Here is a 22081-nt window from a genome sequence, read left to right as displayed (position 1 = left end):
TTGTTTGAGAGAAAAAAATTACTACATTGCTATAGGATACTTATTAAATAAAGGCTTAATTTATAATGGTAGGTTACATAAACATGGTTAGTTAAAAGTTATAAGTATTATATTTTAGTAAGATTGGGAACGACCTTGTTCTTCGATTGGGCTTTATCTTGCATTACTACTTATCAAGATGTAGAATACTATGAACCGGAACTTTTAAGCGGATGGACATAAATGAAAAAACGAGACTACTATTTGCAGGGAGTATTTTATTAAGGGGCGCAAACTTTGATGGTCTTTTAAGAAGGAAAATATTCAAATCTCTATTTAAATAGATATGGATTATTTGGCGAGATATTGTAAGATATGGTTGCGTTGGATGTAATTAAAAGATAGCACAATAATTAAGTAAAATCTACCAAACCAAAACCTTTCCTAATATGTAAGAGAATTTCGAAACTGACAAGGGATGGGATAGGGTGATTTGATTTTGTAGAATATTCCACAAGAGAGATTTGATTGAATTTAATCAGGAAAGAATAAATCGTATCAATGAAATCCACAAAATAATTCACTCCAAAGAGATAAATATAGCCGGAAGAATAAACAGAAAATTACTACTCCACATTATTGATATGATCATTTCCCTTGATTTTAAGCTCATGTTTGTAGTTATATTAGTTTATAGGCCATAAGAAAATTTGTAAAATTGGAGATTATGAGTTTTTTCATCAATATTAAAAATAAGCATACATATAAAAATTTGGCTTTGATAGGTGATTATTTTATTTATTCCAATTATTATTTAAAATTCATTTTTTTGTTTGACGCTTAATATCAGAAATTTGAACTTTCAATTTATAACTCCTTTCATTGAAAAACAATATCGGTGCTTTTCTCTTAAATATAACACATACGTGATTTATTTTTGAATAATTAAATATATAATGGATATAGATAATTTATCCTTGTACAGTAACAATATCCCCCTTAAGAATAGGACTATTAAAAAGGATTTAGAAGAATATCTTAATATATATATTCACACTTGTTTTTCATCATTGTTGATAATTATTGATGAAGATTACTAAATCAGAGCTTGGAATGATGGACAAAACCGGCCCTAGAAGAAGCAAAAGACTGATGAAGATAGATTTGTTGAAAAAGCTACCGGAAGAGATGACGATAGTGATACTTGGACGACTTCCGATTAGATGCGAGGTGCAAGTGCGTTTGTAAATCATGGCGCAGTCTAATAGGAGGCAACTTTGCGATGTCTTATACTCCAAAACCATGGCTGGCTAGCGTTGATCGGTCCAGGGGGTACACAGTCTACAATGATCCCCGCGGACCACTTTGCTGCAAATTCGACTTGCCTCGTGCTCGTAATCGTATTATAATTGATTCAGCTAACGGTCTGCTTTTGTTGAGGGATGGATGTGTTAATATTCTTTTCATATGCAATCCAATGATTCGTGAATATGCTGAGCTTCCTCCACTACCTGCCCGTAGTTACTTTTACGGATTTGGAGTAAGTAAATTAACCGGACAATATAAGATTTTATGTGCTGATCAATTTAGGTCTTATTATATACACACTCTAGGAGAAGAAGCTTCGTGGAGAAGCATCGAAGCACCACCGTGCAATAAAGTGTCAAGTGATTATGCTGTATTTATTAATGGAAATCTTCATTGGTTGGAATATGATTTCGAGATGATTCTTTTTGTTTGTTGGTTTGACCTTGATACCGAGCTATTTACCAGATTTTCTCTTCCGAATTATAGTGGCGGCAAATGTGGCAATTCTCGACTATGTATTTTGAAGGGTAAGCTATGCTTCTGCGATATCTTAGAGAGTGCTCACGTTGTTATTTGGTGGATGAACAACTATGGTGACGAGACTTCTTGGATAAGGGTATATACCTTCTTCTGTGGACCATATGTATATGGATTTCTTTACCCACTCAAAATGATGGCGAATGGTGATTTGTTCTTCATAATGGACGTCTCTGAAAAGCTATTTCTCTACCTCAAAAACCATGAAGATCCTTTGAAACCTATTGAATGGCATGGTATTTTTCGACGACCTACATCTTATTATTTTAACATTGCTATTTAGAGCATCCACAACCCAGCAGCACGGTTGTGGGCCCGGCCCCACTTTTCTGTCTGCTCTCTAGCAAGAGCACAACACCCACAGTTGTGCTCTTCCGCAAGGACGAGCACAATTAATTTAAAATTCAATTAAACAAAAACATTTCCATAATACTAAAATTCATTAAAAAAACCTAAATAATATTACAAATGACAAATAAAATAAAAACGACATAATTAAAATCCTAAAAATTAAAAATTACATAATTAAAATACTAAAAATTAAAAAAACAAGCGCTTTGACATGCGAAAACGGCGGACAATGTGTTGACAATTCGCATAAACAAGCGCTTTGACATGCGAAAACGGCGCCTGAAGTAATCTGCCGGAAACCGCGGCTGGTCGGCAAAGTAGTCGGCAACGAGCCTTTCGTGGGCTCCCTCCCGGTCCCGATGGATGTAGCGGCGAGTTGATCTAGTTCGTTGAGGAGGAGGAGCGGGGTATTCGCCGCGACATATGCTTCGTAAGCGGCACGATGTTGTTCGTAGAATTCTTGTTCTTCGCGCTCCGCTTCCGCCATGAGATGGGTGAAATCCATTTGAGGTTTTGAGTGAGGGATGAATGTGTTGATAGTTTGTATGAGAATTATGAATGAGAGATGAATGAGAGATGATTTGATGTGATAAATGGATGATGAATGTGTGTATTTATAGATGATTTTGGGGGAAAAAATAAAAAAAATTCCAAAAACTTCAGAAAAACGGGCAAAAAATGGCAATATTTTTGGGATTTGGAAAATAATTTTTTTATTTTTATCATTATTTATAATTAAATAACGAATTTTAAATTAAAAAAAATATTCAAAGGCAACGGCCAATCGCGTGCCGCCACGTCACCTGCTCGCTGGCACTGCGCTGCTCGATGCATCGAGCAGCGCCGTGCCAGCGGCGCGAGCTCAGCAGCGGCGAGACACGTCCGTGCCAGCGGCGCGGACGGATGCGGGTTACAGCGCCACCGTTGCAGATGCTCTTTAATTTCTGCATCGAGCAGCGCAGTGCCAGCGGCGCGAGCGCAGCGACGGCGAGACACGTCCGTGCCAGCGGCGCGGACGGATGCGGGTTACAGCGCCACCGTTGCAGATGCTCTTTAATTTCTAGGTAGAATTTCTTGTACTGTCTTTTCATTTTTAATATATTATGTTATTTTAATTGTGAAGATAAAAAAAATTATGATATGATATCATAATTTATACTTTGAAAACATAAAGCTTGCAAACGATCCAACTTTACAACTTTTCTTATTATTGATAAAATGACACATAGCTCCACAAATTAAATAATCATTTCTTCACACAAATTACAGAAGTTATTAGATTAGTGCATGGTAGTAATTAGAAGTAATAGAAATTTCCATGCAAACGAAGAGCCACAGAAATCGATTCACATAAAACGTCATAACAAATTCAATCAGAAACATTCACTTTTTTTACTTTTCCTGCTCATTTCCTTGTTATTTCTTTCCTTTTTAACTAATTTGATATTTTATATATTATTCATTTATAATTATGTTGGACTCAAATCTTGCTTGTCGTTTTTTGATAAGTTATCTGAATGAGTTGACAAATAAATATGATAGGAAAAAGGTATGTGTGTGTATAGTATGCGTCATTTAATTTTTTTTATGTGTTACTACTATATAACACCATGTTTTAAAATCTTATGCGTCAAAGCTTTCGTACATATATTTTATAACTAAGTTATTCAAATGTATAAAATAGTCAGCTTACAATTGTATATGTAATTGTAAGAGGATTTCTAATGAAGAATACATGATCCAATATATTCAACTTAATTAGTTTTTATTCAAATTTTCTCTTAAATTATTTTTTTAAATTTCTTGAAAAAATAAGGGTAAAGCAAGCTGTGCGAACTCAGATTTACTCATATGTTGTTTTGGACAAAGTCATAAATATTTAGCGGTTTTAAGAAAAGTAAATAATAGTGGGTTGAAAAAGTAATTAGAATATGAAGCCCACTTTTTTTATATTGATTTATAATAAAATGTGAGTGAAGTGAGTTAGTGGAATGTGAGACCTACTTATTATTTATAAGAAAAGTTGAAATGTGACTTTTATTGTGAGACTGACCGTAAAGGCAAAATGTAACCCTTATTATTGGACAGAAGGAGTAACTTTTATTAGTACGGTTACTCATAATTACATACTTACCTTCAAATTTTTATACTGATAAAATGAGGATACTTTCATTAACGACGTTATTGATATCGTAATCTCAATAATCCAAATTCGTGCAAAATATAGTATGCTCATGTCAGTAAGTTGCATAGTAAGTACTATGCACTTCCGATTGTAGTTTCCATTAATTAGCAGCAAGCCTGAACTCGACTCGAACCTACTTTATACAAAAGTGACAAATTAATTAAACATAGCCGTACTATAAAAGTAGTATCACTCTATCTATTTTTTCCCTTCACGCCTTACTTTGAAGAACAGACTCGAGGTCAGAATATCCGCAGGGGAGCGCGAGCATCCCGGTCTGTTTGAAACCAAACTCGCGCTCCGCCTGCTCCAACAGCTTGAGAAAGCCCGGATGGGCCAAGTAGCTGAGCTTCAACACGAACCGCCTCAGCTCGCCACCTTCAACCGCGTACACGACAAAATGCCCCTTCTTCACATCCTGTGGCACTCCACCGAGCAAACAGGCTTCATCGTCCATTGCAGGATCATACCCGCACCTTGCCCACAACGCGAGCATCTTTCCAGCAAGCTTATGGATAAGGAAACCTCGGCTCATCTTGAGGTATATTATCTTTAGGTGCAACACTCATACTACATTTTATAGACACATACGGGAACAAAAGTGATGGATGCATGTGGAGAGGCTACGCTACGATGGATCACTTTGTATCCGAACAGTTCGAGTAAGGACAGTTTCCCACCGTATATACTTAAAAAGGGGGAGGGCGACGAATGTGCGTGCCTCATGTGGGGTGGGACCTTTGAACGATTATTACGATGTTTCTATCCTGTCTGTCTGGTGCAGGGCAATGTTGATGCTATATGAAGATGGTTATGGCCAAATGCGTTAGGAGATCAACTGCCTTATTCTCATATATAGTAAGTTTGAACGTGAATGGTAGGTTGAGAAGCAAAGCTGGTAACTCTCACTGCTTAAAAAAGGCTGAAGTGTCATGTGTTAAGGCAATGGGAGTAAGGTAGCAGAGTGTTTTCATGTGTTTTAGGAATCTATGTATTTAGTGTGTTTTGGTAAAAGGATAAGTGTGGGGTTATGCATTCCTGCACAAGTTAGGGAAGGATAGGGTATCCTAACATGCTATAGATAGAAGGAGTGATCATCGATAAGAACTACTCCGGTCGCGACATGGGATTTGAGGTGGTCCGTTCGATATGGATGCTCGTTTTACTTTTATTTGGCCAATCTTGATTTTTTTTAGAGTTATAAAAATTCAATCATGATAATAACTCAAATTATCTTATTACCTTCAAAGTTTTCACCCTTCTTATTATTGAGATTTATTAGGGGAATTTTTGTACTATTATAGTTTAAAGTTTAATGTATAAACTAATATAGCAATTATAGAATTAAAATATTTAATAAAATACTTACTCGTGTTAGCTTATTTATACAAAACTAAATAACTTATCTTATTTATTAAATAAAATATTTGTTTCATTTATCTAGTTGGGTGTTTTACTGAAAAAAAAAGAAAAAAAACAAACTTCGCTTGCATCTTTGTTTAGACAAATTAAAAAGTAGTTAAAGTTTATGGGACAAAAGGAGTAATGTACATTGAATTTAAATTATATACAGAGATGGATGCAGAGAAATAATATATCTATCTTGACATTGTAGGGCTTCTTATTTTGGCCCACTCCAAAATAGGTAGCCAAATCTATACAACTTCAACTAACTACATTTAATAGGGTTGCTTATTTCATTGGTTTAGTAATCGGGTAGCATATCAGCCTTCTTGAAAAACCGTGCGCAAATCGGTTCGACAATTCATTTAACCAAATAACCGTTGAAAATATGTGCCAGTTTTGCTAACCGTGAATTGCATATCATCCCTTTTCAAGAACCTTGACCGAACTAGTATGACTATTCGGTTAAACGAATAACCATCTAAACATATGCGTCTACTAGGCAGTGGCACACGCATAATTTTTTTTATATACTTAATCCGTCCGAATTTAAAGTCCCGCCACGCAATAGAATAAATGTCCCACTTTTACGTATTGATTTATAATGAAATATGAATGTACTGATTTAGTAGAGTGTCTGGTTCACTTATGATTTTAAATTGCAGGCATATCAAAATGATAAAACATGATATTATTTCATGAATGAAAGAAGTATTTCATCAAACATGATATTATTTCATGAATGAAAGAAGTATTTCATCAAACAGTTGGTCTGCGCTCGAACGTCGCTCCCGGATCATCACTGCAGGGAGAGACATGGAATCCGGTGACCATCGCATCGGGCGGCCCTCTCCTGCACCGCTGCTCCATCTCCTCGACCTTATCCGCGCTACCGGAGAAGACGGCCTCCACCGCCCCGTCCCTCCGGTTCCGCACCCACCCCTTCAGCCCCAATTCCCTCGCATTTTCCACCGTCCAGTTCCGGTAGAACACCCCCTGCACCCTCCCCTTCACCACCACCTTCACCTATTTCAATCAAAAACCCTAAACTGAAGAACGATCACACAAATTGAATTGCTATAAACAGAATATTGAAATAGCATGAAACAGAATTTTCAAATAGAACACCCCTGCATCCTCCCCTTCACCTATTTCAACCAAAAACCCTAAATTGAAGAACATTCGCACAAATTGAATTGCTGTAAACAGAATTTTGAAATAGAACACCCCCTGCACCCTCCCCTTCACCACAACTTTCACCAATTTCAATCAAAACCCCAAAATTGAAGAGCATTCAGCACAAATTGAATGAATTTTGAAACAGCAGAGTGTGCTTACGGTTTTATCGGCGGCGGGGGAGGAATTCACTGCGGACATAGGAGGGGGAGGAGGGTGAAAACGACGTCGGAGGAGAGGAGGAGGAGGAGGAGGAATGGGATGACGGAGAATCGGAGGAGGATGAGGAAGAGAATGGAGAGGGCGAAGAAGAAGAGACAGCTGGCGGAATCGTCTGGAGGTGAAGATGGCATTGCTTGTGGTGTGTGGGCGAAGAATGTGGAATTTGAAGATGGAAACCGCCATTAGCGTTGGAGTCGTTTTCAGTTTGAAGATTTCTCACGATTTTTGGAGAATATTTATTTTGTGGATCGTTCGAGACGAATCCGAGAATCTTGATCTGTTCAAAGAAAAGGCCCTTTTCAGATGATTTTTTTAGGCCTATTGTTGAACGTCTCGCTAAAGGCACACTTAATCACAAACAACGTTTGATTGGAGAAATCATTCTATGTAAAAAATAGTAGTAGTAGTAATTAATAAATATACTATGAATAAAATAAAGGAGCGTGTTAATAATCCGAATAAAAATATATTGATTATATGATTTTTACCACTAGTTTATGTAGTCGATAAACAACACCTAACAATATGCTAAGAAACGAAATTTAATCTTGAAATTGAAGTAATGTAAACTAAATAAAGAGGTCATTTGTTCGACCCAATTCTGCTATCTAGATAATATGAGCCCACAACACTGAAACTTGATAGGCCCATTTTTATAAAATGGGCCTTTTTTTGAGTTGACATCCCTACAAAGTCTCCCATCCGGCCCAATGTCCACTCTCACTATTAATTCCTTGAATTATTTATATATTTTGTCATTTTGAATATCCAGTGACAAATTTTAATTTGTAATTGATTCTCACTTGATTGTAATTTATTTTAACAATCTGCACTTTCAATAATATGATAGTCATTCAAAATGATTTTTTCTTTATTCCATGATCACGATGATCAGCGCATTCATATGTTGAATTACTTCTTTTTTAATAGGACAATAATAATTATTTATTTATTAATTGCTCTAAATATTACTCCTAGTATTTTTTATACATTTAAAGACCGAGTTATGTTTGATTCGAACCCGAAATCCTTACACATGTACATTAAACACTCTATATAGTACTAGATCAACTCACACCCTAGTAGTAACTATATGTAACAAGTAAAAAGGGGAAATTATTTTATTTCAAAGAAAAATATTATGAGCGATAATATTAAATTTCATTGGTCATTAAATGTATTAATAGTAGGGCAGATATGTAGGGTTCGAAATTAATACTAGCAATCAGCTAGTGATACAAGTCCCAATTTACAACCCTCTAGCAAGAGCACATCTAACTAAGCACACATTTCAACACATTTGTTGGCCTAGATATGGAAAATATAGTAAGACAAAATATACTGTTTATTACTACATCTTTTTTTATAATTGATTCATTCATTGCCCCGACATAATATCCTATGGTTTCATCTTTTTCGCCTAAAATTATTAATCCAAATACATTGTCCCTATTAAATTCCCAGCAATTATTTTATTTGGTTCTTTTCTCATTGTGGGTGGACAAAGATCTGAGACAATTATTTAATGTACATACATGTCTTTTCAGACTCAACATCATCTATATATCATCGTAATAAAACTAAACTTAATTAAGTAAAGATAGTTACATGCGACATAATTATGCAATAATTTTCTAAAATTTTACCAATCATATAGTTTTGATGAAATAGTATTCTCAATCTGTGTAAACAAAGATCTGAACAATTAATTGATCTACATACATGCCTTTTGAGAATCAACATCCTCTATATATCTATAGTAATGAGATTGAAGAGAATTAAGTATTTATAGTTACATGCGACACAATTATTTAATATTTTCTAAAGTTTTGCCAACCGCAATATAATTGAAATAGTATCATAGGATTGATGATGGGTCGGTTATGGAAGCAATAAATAAATTATTTAAATACATTCTTAATTAGGTCATATGAATAAATTCCGGCGCCGCTCTTTTTTGGGGGAAGATGACAAAATTTTGTGCTATTACTAGGTTTTATGATATTGCAAGCGACAAGGCTGAGGATCATCACTCTAAATTTTGATTAAATCGATTTCAAATAATTATGAGTATAAGGTCTATTCTGTCGTGATTAAATTAATTATTTCACTATACTCCCTCCGTTTACATTTGATGAAAATAAGAGGGAATACAATTTGTAATTGAGTTATAGATAATGGTGTTTTGAAGTGCATTATCAATGACGAATTAAGAAAATATAATTAAAAAATTCAATATTTATTTATGATTAAGATGACATGCTCGAACTGATTCCACGTCTTTTTACAGTACCCACAAAACTTGTCTATCAACTACCTAAAAACTCTGTACTACATCATTTCATTCCGGCACTAACTATCACCAACTTTGTAAGGCCATCCACAACGCTGTCTCTATACCGTCTCTTAAACCGTCTCTTAACTACTATTTGAGCACTATTTGAGGGCCCCACTGTCCTTTTTTCCTCCATCTCTTAACTAAGAGACGGAACCTGCAACGCTCCGTCTCTTAACCGTCTCTATACCGTCTCTTAATTACTATTCATTCAATTTAATTTATAATTTTTTTTAGAGGGAACATCATTTTAGGTACACGAACTTTGCCAAAGTATCATTTTAGGTCCGTGAACTTTGAAAATATCATTTTAGATACACGAACTTTGAGTTAGTATCATTTGAGGTTCTTTTTACTATTTCCATTTTTTTGGACGAAAATACCCTCTATACAATTCATTTATTCCTAATACAATTCATTTATACTCTCATTTTTCCTCACAATCCGTATATTTTCTTCATCACAATTCGATAATACCAAAATTAATCTATATGTCAATTCATGGTGTAATTTCTACATATTTCGGTGTACGAATCTTCTGCTTATATAAATAAATTGCTGCAATTCCACGCAATAAATTGCTGTAATATTAATCCATAAACTCCATACTTGTCACAAACTCCTTTTTCTGTAATTCCCACGCAATAAACTGCTGTATAATATTGTACTTATATTTTCATAATTACTACCTCACATAACGTAATTATGCATACCTTTCTGTAAAACATTTTGTATATTAATTGCATGATTGATGTTCTTAATTAATTTTTACTGTAATATATAAATTTGACACATAGAGATCAATTAAATAACTGAGTATACTTCATGAATGAATAACATTTATAAATATATTGTGAGAAGAGCGAAAAGAAAAAATAATGGTGCCAAAAAAATAACATTTAGTAGGAAAAATGAGTATAAATGAATTGTATTAGGAATAAATGAATTGTATTGAGGGTATTTTCGTCCAAAAAAATATGAAAATAGTAAAAAGGACCTCAAATGATACTAACTCAAAGTTCGTGTACCTAAAATGATACTTTGTCAAAGTTCGTGTACCTAAAATGATGTTCCCTCTTTTTTTTAAAACCCAATTCAATTTAAACAAACACACTTTATTAAAATTAAAACAATATTACAACTTAACATTAAAAAAAACGAAGACATAATTAAAATTCTAAAAAAATAAAAATGACATAATTTAATCTTCTCCGCCAAAGTTTTCCCAAATGTGCTCAATTAGATCCTCTTGGAGTTGGGTGTGGGCGCTAGAGTCGCGTGTCCATGCCCGAATAGCCAACCGTTCTTGTATAGATGGATGCACTCGAAGATTGATGTACTTCCGGGAGCGTCGTGGGGGTGGTGCGGCTTCCTCCGCCTCTCGTCGTCGATCTTCTTCGAGTGATTGTTCCATTAATTGGCGCATTTGCTCAAAAGGATCCATTTGTTTGAGTTGATTGAAGATGGAAATTGGAGTGATAGAGAGGATTTGAGAGGAATAGATGTGTGTTTGTGTTTGAAATGAGTATGGAATAGAATTATTTATAGAGTAAAAAAATTAAAATTTAAAAAATGAAAATAAATATTTAACGGTAATATTACCGTTTGAAATTTTTTTTTTTATTAAAAATCGATTTTTTTTTAAAAAAAATGAATTATTGCGTCATCAGTGACGACGCCCACTGGCGGGCCAGCGAGTGGGCGTCACGCACGCATGGGGACGTGCCACGTGTCCCTGGCGCGTGGCGAGACATCTCGTCTCGTGTCTCGCCGAGACTAGCTACGCGACGAGACGGGCGCGAGCTGGAGACGAGATGGGCGCTGCAATGCGTCTCGCGGGGGTCTCGTCTCTCCGAGACGAGACGCGAGCCCGGCGCGAGACGCGTTGTGGATGGTCTAATGCTCCATCTTTCCCCACTAATATGACACATTACTTGGCCGGCACGTGATTCAGGATTATTAGTTAATGTGTTAATTGAAGAAAGAAAATATGGGTGCAGATATTAAAATAGAGGGAGAAATAAATATGAATATTTTAATACGAGTGAAAAAAGTTTTTCAAAAAAGAAAATGTATCATTTTAGTTGGACAAACTAAAAAGTAAAACGTGTCATCTTAAGTGGGACGGATAGAGTAGCCACAAATGCCAATGTCATGTTAACTACGGAGAGATGTTTCTACTTTAATTGAACCATTTTCCTCAGAACTTGCGCAAATAATCAATATCGAAAATTTCTGCGACTTGTTTCACTACATCAATAAAATTAGAGTACTGACTGTTTTACATGGGTTTAACTACCCATCTACATCATATTAATTGCACTCAACTTTATTACGAAGTGAAAACAAAATTATGATAACCGACACATATTAATTCAATTAATCTATTTTAGCCAATCCAAAATACCAAAAACTGTTCAACACAAATATTTTATTTTATACTCATTTACTCTTAAAATTGGTCTTATCTTTTTATTTTGTAAATATTTTACTCTCCTATTTTATTCATTTTTTCTGCTGCTCTTTCCTATTTGTCACATTTGCTTTACTAATTTCATTTTAAAATTTTATTGTTCACTACTAAGATTATTTTTTATGAATTTATTAAAATTTTGTAGGTTAATTTATAATTATAATACACTTTTTAAAATTTTAGATAGCTCGTTAAGGCTTTAACGACTATAAAGAAGTACTAGTATAGTATTCTCTTCGTCTCGTCATAAGCGAGTCATTTTTTTTCTTTTAAAATATTCCACCCTAAGTAAGTCAGGTTCTTTTCGGGAAAAAAATCATTTCCCTCACTTTATTATTTCATGTGCATTATATAGGAACGAACGGAGGGAATGGAGTAAAATAAATTAGGGCAACGTGGCGAGTAGATGCAGATAACAAGAGTCAAAGTAATGCATGGTATCACGTGGTGAAGTCCAATCAAATCAAATTTGAAGTAGGGTTAGCCGACATAACAAATTCGATATCAGATGATCATAGTGTTCTTATTTGAGATTTGATGGAAGTGGGCCACCACCATCCAACCTAAAGCTATTACCTATCTCTGCCACTTTCCACACGCTTATCGAAACCCTAACCTTTACCACCAAAATGTAGCTGTCTAATAGTAGGAGTCACTAATTTAAAATTTATGAATTTAATACCACAACCAGCTCTACCTAAAAGCATCACAAGCTAATTAAATTACTCACCTTCTTCATAACCAATCAAATTTGCTATAAAACTTGCTTCTGATTTGAAGTAATTTAATTTTGTGAGAGAAAATTATTGTGGGTATAAATATGAAAGTAGTGAATCAGTAATTACATACTAGATCTCTTTGTTCCTCACTATTCGGCATATTTCTTTTCGTCTAAAAAAATTGTGTTAAATGAGTTCAGTAAATGAAGAATAAAATAGAAATGGAAAAATATAGATAGATGAAAAGAAAATAAAGCAATACTCCATCCGTCCACAATAAGAGTCACATTTAGTTTGACTACGAGTTTTAAGAAATGTAATAAATAGTGAAGACAAGTCTCGCAGTATCTTACCAATTTCATAGTATTAAAATTTGTCTCAGCCTTCAAAATCCTTTTCCCTCCGCCTCAATCAAAAAGACATCCTTTTCTTTGTTAGTTGTATCTTTAGTCCTCTCTCATCATGAATATATTCAATAGCTAATTTTTTCCATTGAACAACTACATGGATATACTCTCTTCGTTCACCAAATGTTATCCAAATTTGTTATTTGGGTGAACGAAATGTTATCCAAATTTGTTATTTGGGTATGTTTAGAAAATGTTCTTCTCATTTCCTTTTCTCTATTTATGGCAAATGGTTCCTATTTTCACTAACACATTAATTAGACTCACATTCGATTATAAAACTAATATTCTTTGTATTGTCTAAAAATAGAAACTTTTTATATTTTGATTCATTTGCTAAAAATAGAAACTTTTCATTTTAGGAAACTTCTTTCTCTCTATGAGGTAAGACTTATTTTATCCATTAACACACTTTTTATTTCTTTTCATTTCAAAATTTGCTATTTTAGGAAATTTAGGGAGTATGTAAAATTGAAACTCATATTCTACTAATTTTTCCCACTTTTTTCTCTACAAATTTTCTAACCGCACGCTGAATAAATATAAATATCATTTGATGGAGTAAGTGAGTACACATTATTGTATATTTGAATAAAAACGTGACGAACCTACCAACAATCCATGGATACATTATTGTATATTTGAATAATAAGCACTTTCTCCGACCCAGTGAAGATAACTTATTCCTTATATGAGACAGAATTTTATACATCTTTATGTTATGTGTCAAGTATAGAAAGTAAAAGAAGTTTATATATTTAGGAATGGATCACGTTGATTACGAAAAACTAAAAGAAAACTGTTTCGACCAATGAATATGATTGAATGAGAGCAATAATTCTCAAGTATGACAAGTTAGATATGGACGACCCCAAAAATTAGGGCAAGTGTATTGAAAAGGACATTGATCAGATATTGTAGCATCAAAGGAGTGATCTCCTAATGTAATGTGGGAGCCCCATTTCTCAGGAAGTACGATACCGAATCGTACGGCTTCTCTGTATTCTACTTTCTTCCATTACAATACATCATTTTCAATCTTACTACCACCTAATGTAGACCCCATCCTAATCTTGAATCTATATATGTATATATATATAGAATGTTTGTGTTCAACTTTCTCCATTTTACTTCACCAAAGACTAGTGAATTACAACAACATTTCATTATTTCATCACTAGAGTTCCCTTATGTAAAGAATATCACACGTTGAAAAATATGAACGCTATAGTACCCATCCCAAAAAATATGATTCACTCATACACGAGAATTTATATAACTTTGTTTTGTGTGCGAAGTAGACAGAATAAAGTAAAAGAGAGGTAGTAAAACATAGGAAAATATGTTTTTTTAGTATCGGTTCATTTTGGTTGAGACAAACCCAAAAAGAAATAAGTCATTTCAATGAAACGGAGGGAGTACTATTACAACCAACAACATAGAACAAATCCAAATTTTATACTCTCTCCGTTACATTAAAATGTTCACATTCTTGAGTGTTCTAAAATTTTAAAGAAGTTGTTACGTAGAATAATTAGAGAGATACTACCTCCGTCCCCCAAAAATCGTCCTAGTTTGACCGGACACGGGTTTTAAGAAATATAATGGAAAGTGAGTTGAAAAAGTTATTGGATTGTGGGACCTACTTTTATATATTAGTTTTATAATAAAATGTGAGTATGAATGAGTTGGTGGAATATGAGACCCACTACCAAAAATGGTAAAAGTGAAATGTGACAAATTTTAGGGGACGGACGAAAATGGAAAACTGGGACGAATTTTCAGGGACGAAGGTAGTAAAAAATAGTTGGAAATTTTAAAAGGATAGAGATTTTTTTCAGATATAAAAAATGTAAATATTGAGCGAGACAAAAATAAAAGGAAATACGGTGATATTGGTTTGGCTATTGGGAGTACATAAATTTTGAACACCAAACAAACACAATTTGATAAAAATTACTGTGATTTTTCTTAGAGTAGTATTATTTATTCGTATAAAAAAAGAATAGTAAAGGAGGTGTGGGAATTAATTGATTGTGAGTAGAGACATGCATATATCTTTGGGATGAAAAAAGCAATGTGGAAGAAGCAAGCAATGGTGGCGTGCCATAACCCTATCACCTGGCTTTTTGCACAGATTCCAAATCTCCACATTTATTTGTTTGCTTCAAATGGTGTACTATATATTAGTATTTCAACAGTGTCGCCTGCCATCTGATTCTTCTTCATGCAGTTGTTCTTTGACTTGCCATAAAATGTTGAATGCTTCTGTTGTAAATGCTTTTAATGTTCTTCTCCAACTACCTCATTGCTCATGCAGAGTACAAATTAATGGACTCCCTCACCACTCTATATAATACATACAACCATACTTATATGCCTATCAGTTTCAAATTAACTCTGAAATTTGCAGAATGAAAGTCATTTTCATTTTTCTGTAATGAAGTAGTTTTCTTTTTCTAAATGTTTTTTTGTAGAGAAAGATATAAAAATCTAGAAAGGTAATTGTAAAATTGTCTATATATATGCATGTGTTGTGGAATAGTGATTTTGTTACGGTTGCAAAGCTTATAATTTTATTTAGAACATCAACAACTTTATTTATAACACCACTATGCATTTACTTTGCATTCTCAATAATTTTCTCAAAATGTTCATTATTATTTTTAAAAAAACTTCAATTCTTATCATTCTTGTGAAAACTATTGATATTTAACAATTAAAAAAAATCTTATTCACATAAAAAAATTAAAAAGTAAGTATATTATTTGTGACGGTGTTACCCTAATATATTTGTCTTCTAATGTTAGTCCGTGAATACAAAGTTCGGACTTATTCACATAAAACTTTCTCCCATAGAGACAATAAACCATTAATCAAACAAACAAATTATTCAAAACTAGAAACAGTCATGCACGTCGTTTTAAACGGGGAACATCGCCTACAATAGGAACTTCATCTCGCATGGCAGTTTTGCTAACCTTTATTTCATTAACAATACGACAAACCAAACATAAGAGTAACTCTTCTAATTTTGTATACTGTCTAATTTTTTTATACACTTCGCTATGATGAATGAAGATAGTCGATATTCCTGAAATTCAACCATAATAGACTTAATATGTTATTTATGGAATGTCAAAGTGTGTACACTTGATCATCGAATTTTATGAATTTGTAACAAAAAACAACTAAAGATGTAAGCATATTCACGAAGAGATAGTAAAATATACGTAATTAATAATCAAACTATATATATATATATAGTCAATACAAACGTAAAATTGTTGACTCCAACCAGAGAAACAAAGTCAAAATTCGGAGTCAAACAATTTGAAACACTTGAATATAGGGAATAACCTGTTTTTCCCTTCAAACCTCTTAATCAAACAAATAAAACCAAACATAACTAAACAGCCAAAAACACATCCTATTTTTCTTAATACGGAACGTCCCTCTCGACCACCACCGCTGACAAGGGAAACTTCATCTCGCAGGACAGCTTAAGCATCTCGTTCAAATCGACCGGGTAGGCAGCATCCTCGGCCCACTCGAACCTGCGCACGAGCTTGGCCACCCACATGCCCACGGTGGCCATCCCGAGATACTTACCGGGGCAGACCCTCCGGCCGGCGCCAAACGGAGCCAGCCTCAGATCCCCACCGCGCACGTCCACATCAGCCCCGCCCATGGAGGGCACGAAGCGCTCGGGGCGGAACTCCTGGGGATTCTCCCACACGGCGGGATCGTGGGCGATGGCCCACATGTTGACCATAGCCGTCGTGCCACCGGGGACCACCATGCCGTTGCTGAGCTGGACATCCGACGTGGAGAGGCGGGCCCAAGACAGAAGGGGGCCTGGCGGGTGGACACGGAGAGTCTCTTTCACCACACCCTGAAGATACGGGAGGCCCGCCACGTCAGCATCAGTCAGCTCTCCTCCCTTTGCCGCCGCGAGATCGTCGATTTCGCGGCGGAGCTTGGCCTGGATTTCGGGGTGGAGAATCAGCTCCGCTAGTATCCACTCGGTCAGCAGAGCTGTAGTGTCCGTTCCTCTGAATATCATTTCCTATATATGGAGTATAAATATAAAAAAACATTTAATTTATTTAATCAATAAAATGAAATGAAATGAAATGACGAACTTACCCACAAGACGGCGATCATGTCATCCTGATCGAGCTTCTCATCGCCATCCAAAGACAGCAAAACGTCAACGAAATCACCGGTAAAGGACACGTTTTCTTCTCGCTTCTTCTGCCTGTGGTCTTGGATGATCTCAGCGACAAACTTCCTGACACGTGGCACGAGGGATTGGCAGCGAGCGGAAATGCGGCGGGGATCGTAGAACAAAGTCATCCACGGCACATAGTCTGACCAGTTGAAGGCACCGAGCAGCTCGAATCCCTCCCTAACCATATCCTCCAGCTCGGCGGCTTCCGCGCCCTCGTACCTCCGCCCGAAAACGCTGCCGGTGATGTTGTTCAAGGCGGCCTTCTGGAGATGCCTCCTGACGGAAACGGCGCCGTTTCGGGACTGATCAAAAGCGATGTCGTAAAGCAAGGAGGAAGCGTCTTTGGAGCGGCCGGGCTCGTGGGCGGCGATGCGGCGGGGGGCGAAGAGGTGGGAGGCGGCGATGCGGCGGAGGAGGCGCCAGTAGGCGCCGTTGGGAGCGAAGCCGATGGCGCGGGAGAACATGAGGGAGCGGGCGGACTGCTTGATGGGGCGGTCGGAGAAGTTGACGGAGGTGAGGATTTCTTTGGCGATTTGGGGGTCGGAGGAGACGACGGCGGGGGTGCGGCCGAGGGAGAAGGCCATGAGGAGGCGGCGGGAGGGGTGGGAGGAGGCGAGGGAGTGTAAGGTGCGGTGGGCGAGGGAGCCGTGGGAGAAGGAGAGGAGGGAGCCGAGGAAGGGGAGGCCGCGGGGGCCCGGGATGGAGACGGGGCCGAGGCGGGTGCGGTTGTTTTTCCAGGCGGCACCGCCGGGGGAGAGGAGGTAGGAGAGGATGGCGAGGGAGACGAAGATGGAGAGGGTGGCGATGATGAAGTATTCATCCACCAGGATTTTCGAGCCCAGGAAAGCGGGAAGGGTTAAAACCCACCAGCTTGAATCCTTTGTTGCCATGGATACAGACATTTTTTTTTGAGTGAGATAGGAAGAGTTGTGAGTGAAGTGGATGGATGAGTGTGAACTATTTATAAGGTAATCAGTAGTCCATATTTAAATGCAAAATGTAATTAATCCTTTTTTCCATTTTTTTATGGCAAAGTGACGTTAATACTCTTTACTTCAAAATAGTAAAACACTCAATTAACAAGGAATTGGGTAGGTGAGTCTATATTTACTTATAGTAAAACACTCAATTAATAAGGAATTGGGTAGGTGAGTCTATATTTACTTATATCTTAGTCATTTTTCTTTTTATTAGTTATAACTAAGATGAATTATTACTTTTTAAAATAAAAATAAATTTATCTTAATTTTATTTTCTTCAACTTAACGCGCAGAATAATTATAATGCATAAACTCTCATATCATCTAAGACATGGATCATCCTTTCGAAAAACAAAGAGTTAGTAATTCTTACCTTTTCAATAATACACATGCCTCCCCTAGTAATACATTCTTGTTCATGAACTAACGAACATGCAAAATTAAGATAAATTGGAGAAAGTTATAAGCGAAAAATTGGTTATAGTATACTCATCTCATTCACCATTTATAGATACTACAATTTAACTTGATACAGATTTTAAAAAAGTGTTTAACTTCATAATAAAAATGAGTGAAAAAATTAATGGAGTGAAAGACCCATTTATTAAAAATGAAAAACAACAAAGAAAAAAATAAATGTATGTCTTCAAATGGTGGAGAACTAGCAAAACTGAGTGTCAAGTAGGTGAGTGACATTAATACTCTTTACTTAAAAATACAAAACACCTAATTAAGAAGGAATTATTGGTTAGTACTATATTTACTTAGAGCATCCACAATGGCAGCGAGTGGACTGGCTAGCCGATTCTCGGTGCTGGCCGGTCCGCTCGCCGAACCATTGCAGCAGGCGAGCGCCAAATAGGCGAAAAAACGGCGAGCGCACGCCGATTCCCGGGCGCTGGCCGATGCGCTCGCCGATCTGCTGGCCGACATTGCAGGCTCCCAATCGGCAAGCGATCGGCCAACCGATTTTTTATTTAATTTTCAAAACATTATATATACGCGATTTGCACGTCATTTTCATTCGCATCACTTGTTTTAACGAGTTTTCTCTCTATCTTAATTTCTGTACAAGAGCAACAAGGCGAAATGGAGCACAACAATGAGTCTACTCCAGTGACGAGCGGGTCTCAAACTCCCACGGTACCCGATGGCTCAGACGCGGGCTCAGATGCCGCAGATTTTGGGGTCCCAGATAGAGGCGACAACGGCGGCGGCGGCGACGGCGAAGAGTGAGGCGGAGGTGGGGGGCTCGTGTGTGGAGGAGGAGTTTTTTTTTAATTAATGTAATTTTTGTTTAATTAATATACTTTTTTTTAAATTAATGTACTTTTAAATTTATAATATTATTATTGAATTTTCTCGTATCTGTGTCGTAAATTTAATTCCGTATTGTGTGTGATTGTTAATTATTTATTTTTATAATTTTGTTTATTGTGGCTAGGCTATGGCTGACCTATTGCGTGGTCCAGTTGCTTGTCCTGATGATGTGGCATGGGGAGTTTTTAGTGCTGATGATGTGGCAGGTGGAGTTTGTGGCTAGGCTATGGTTGTCCTATCTCTATTGGAGATACTCTTATAGATTTCATGCGAGATGAAATTTCCCTTGTCAGCGGTGGCGATTGAGAGGAACGTTCCGTATTAGAAAGGTTCATCTCCCTTGTCAGCGGTGGCGATTGAGAGGAACGTTCCGTATTAGAAAGGATGTTGTCTTCCGTTATGTTTGGTTTTGTTTGTTTGATTAAAGGGTTTGAATGGAAAAACTTGTTACTCCCTAAATTGAAGTGTTTCAAATTGTTGACTCCTAATTTTGACGTTGTTTCTCGTTTCTGTTTGTATTGACTATATATATATAGATGTATTCAGCTTCATAAGTTAAAAACTGTTCAAAATCAAAACACTTGTAGTCCATTGGATCTTATGATCTAATGATCATATTAATGTCACATGACATCTAATACTCCTAGGTTAAAATTTTGGGTTACTAATTCACAAAATTCTATTATTAAATTTAAAAACTTTAAATAAACAAATCCCTAATCTATTGAATATAGAAGAATATTTTACCTATTTAATTGTATTTCATTGTATTTATTCCTCAATTTCCTTTTGGAGGAGTCTTATGCACTTTGTCGAGGTATAGTATTTCTATCTCTCTTTCACTGTATTTCTTATTTCTCTAAATACACCACAATTTGTTAGTTGCACCCAATAGTCCATAACTGTAATTTGGTGACATTGTACTCAGGTGGGTTGGTGTGGGGGGCGGGGGGCTTATAATCGAGTTGCAAATAGCAAAATTGCCCTCTTCATACATAGAAAAATATGTTTTCAAAAACTGTTGTATTAAAGTTAGTAGCTTAGTGGTTGTGTTGTTGGACTTTTAACCATTAGGTCCATGTACTCCATCCGTTCCATGGTAGTTGAGTCATTTCATTTTCTGCACTCGTTTTAGAAAAGGTAATTGAGTCATTTCATTTTCTACACTCTGTTCCATGGTAGTTGAGTCATTTCATTTTCTGCATTCGTTTTAGAAAAATGATAATACATAGTTAAAGTGAATAAATAGTAAAGTAAAAATGATAATACATAGTTAAAGTGAATAAATAGTAAAGTAAGAGAGAAAATAAGTACTTATTTTATACTTATAATTCTTATTGCATCTTATTAGTTGTATATAAAAATAACCATTTGAAATATTTATGGAGTTTAAATATTTGCTGTTTAATGTAGTATTACTTTTTTATTTTTATATTTTTAATTAATATGTTATTTAATTTAATTCTTACATATTATATTAATTTTTTGTAGTATTTAATCCGCTCCCTCCATAATCAGATTTTGGATCCGCCACTAATTGTACTGAATCAATAGGAACCAAAATAAACTCTCAAGTTCGATAAAGTTTGGGGTACAAAAAAAATTGGATATACTGTATTTTGTTTGTTACAGAAAATTGAGTCATGCCAAGGGAGTGGGACAGCTTATGGCACTGCTTCTTGGAGATTTGACTTCTCTTGTTACTGCTGCAATGTTGACTGACACCTTCCCAATCCCACATGATCATAGCAGCATTCCCTGCATGACTCCAATCTACTCATCCTCATCTAGACAGTGACGAACCCAGAAATTAATATTGGGGGCCTAAATTAATGTTAACGGCAATTGGTATTTTCAATAGTGTAAAATACAATTTAATTATATGCTATATTTACTCATTTACAAATCTGTAAATTATTTTTTACAATAAAATTACATTGAATACGGTTATTTCATGGAAGAAACAAAAAATTTAAGTAACAATTCTAAACAATAAATCTGCCGTCGGTTGGACTCAATCTTGGGTTGTCACCTTAGACGAAGAGGGTGACCAACTGCGCTACCTCTTTACTTTATAAGTCTGATATCTATGTATAATATATGCTTCATACTAAAATTGGTGGGGGACTATGGCCCCCTGGCCCTAATGCGGCTTCGCCACTTATTTTAGATAGCGGTTGCAAACTATATTAGTGCTAATTAAGAGCTCTTGTATGGCTTTAGTCGTGAAATTGGTAAGCATATTTGTCTTAGTGAATGACCCGCCTTATTTTTATGGGCCAAGAAAGCTCACATCGAAAGCATATGAGTTACTAAGTGGGTATTTCTCGGTCACCGGTTATGGTTCCTTTTTCCATAGAACCGGGTTCGGGTCCAACGTGTTTAGAAAATTAAAATTTTCGGTATCTAAAAGAATTCTAACAATGCTAATTTCTTATTGAATGGAAGTAA

At 35.9% G+C, this 22081-nt stretch overlaps 3 protein-coding genes across 3 annotated transcripts; all 3 read right to left on the bottom strand.

Annotated features, from left to right (window-relative positions):
• Positions 1–4571: 4571 nt before the first annotated feature.
• On the bottom strand, positions 4572–4895 carry LOC121786954 (auxin-responsive protein SAUR50-like). The gene has a single exon (XM_042185545.1). The coding sequence runs from the start codon at positions 4893–4895 to the stop codon at positions 4572–4574; it is 324 nt and encodes a 107-aa protein (XP_042041479.1).
• A 1545-nt stretch (positions 4896–6440) lies between these two features.
• Positions 6441–7497, bottom strand: LOC121786212 (acylphosphatase). The gene is made up of 2 exons (XM_042184799.1): positions 7103–7497; positions 6441–6790 (listed from the first exon to the last, which is right to left on the bottom strand). Exons 1-2 carry the CDS (start codon positions 7343–7345, stop codon positions 6524–6526), a joined length of 510 nt encoding a protein of 169 aa, XP_042040733.1. The 5' UTR covers positions 7346–7497; the 3' UTR covers positions 6441–6523.
• An 8833-nt stretch (positions 7498–16330) lies between these two features.
• LOC121786192 (cytochrome P450 78A7-like) lies at positions 16331–18263 on the bottom strand. The gene is made up of 2 exons (XM_042184771.1): positions 17246–18263; positions 16331–17165 (listed from the first exon to the last, which is right to left on the bottom strand). Exons 1-2 carry the CDS (start codon positions 18230–18232, stop codon positions 16536–16538), a joined length of 1617 nt encoding a protein of 538 aa, XP_042040705.1. The 5' UTR covers positions 18233–18263; the 3' UTR covers positions 16331–16535.
• Positions 18264–22081: the final 3818 nt, after the last annotated feature.

The sequence above is a fragment of the Salvia splendens genome, chromosome 22 (assembly GCF_004379255.2).
Source record: "Salvia splendens isolate huo1 chromosome 22, SspV2, whole genome shotgun sequence".
NCBI classification, from domain to species: Eukaryota; Viridiplantae; Streptophyta; class Magnoliopsida; order Lamiales; family Lamiaceae; genus Salvia; species Salvia splendens.
The sequence above is the reverse complement of the archived record's forward strand: the minus strand, read 5'-3'. Positions and strand labels throughout refer to the sequence as shown.

What these genes read in the sequence shown, in the direction of transcription:
- LOC121786954 (XM_042185545.1), bottom strand. Translation starts at nt 4,895, where the DNA reads ATGAGCCGAGGTTTCCTTATCCATAAGCTTGCTGGAAAGATGCTCGCG.
- LOC121786212 (XM_042184799.1), bottom strand. Translation starts at nt 7,345, where the DNA reads ATGGCGGTTTCCATCTTCAAATTCCACATTCTTCGCCCACACACCACA. An exon ending in CCCCCGCCGCCGATAAAACC is followed by an intron (nt 6,791 to 7,102) that starts GTAAGCACACTC and finishes TGATTGAAATAG; the next exon opens with GTGAAGGTGGTGGTGAAGGG.
- LOC121786192 (XM_042184771.1), bottom strand. Translation starts at nt 18,232, where the DNA reads ATGTCTGTATCCATGGCAACAAAGGATTCAAGCTGGTGGGTTTTAACC. An exon ending in ACATGATCGCCGTCTTGTGG is followed by an intron (nt 17,166 to 17,245) that starts GTAAGTTCGTCA and finishes CTCCATATATAG; the next exon opens with GAAATGATATTCAGAGGAAC.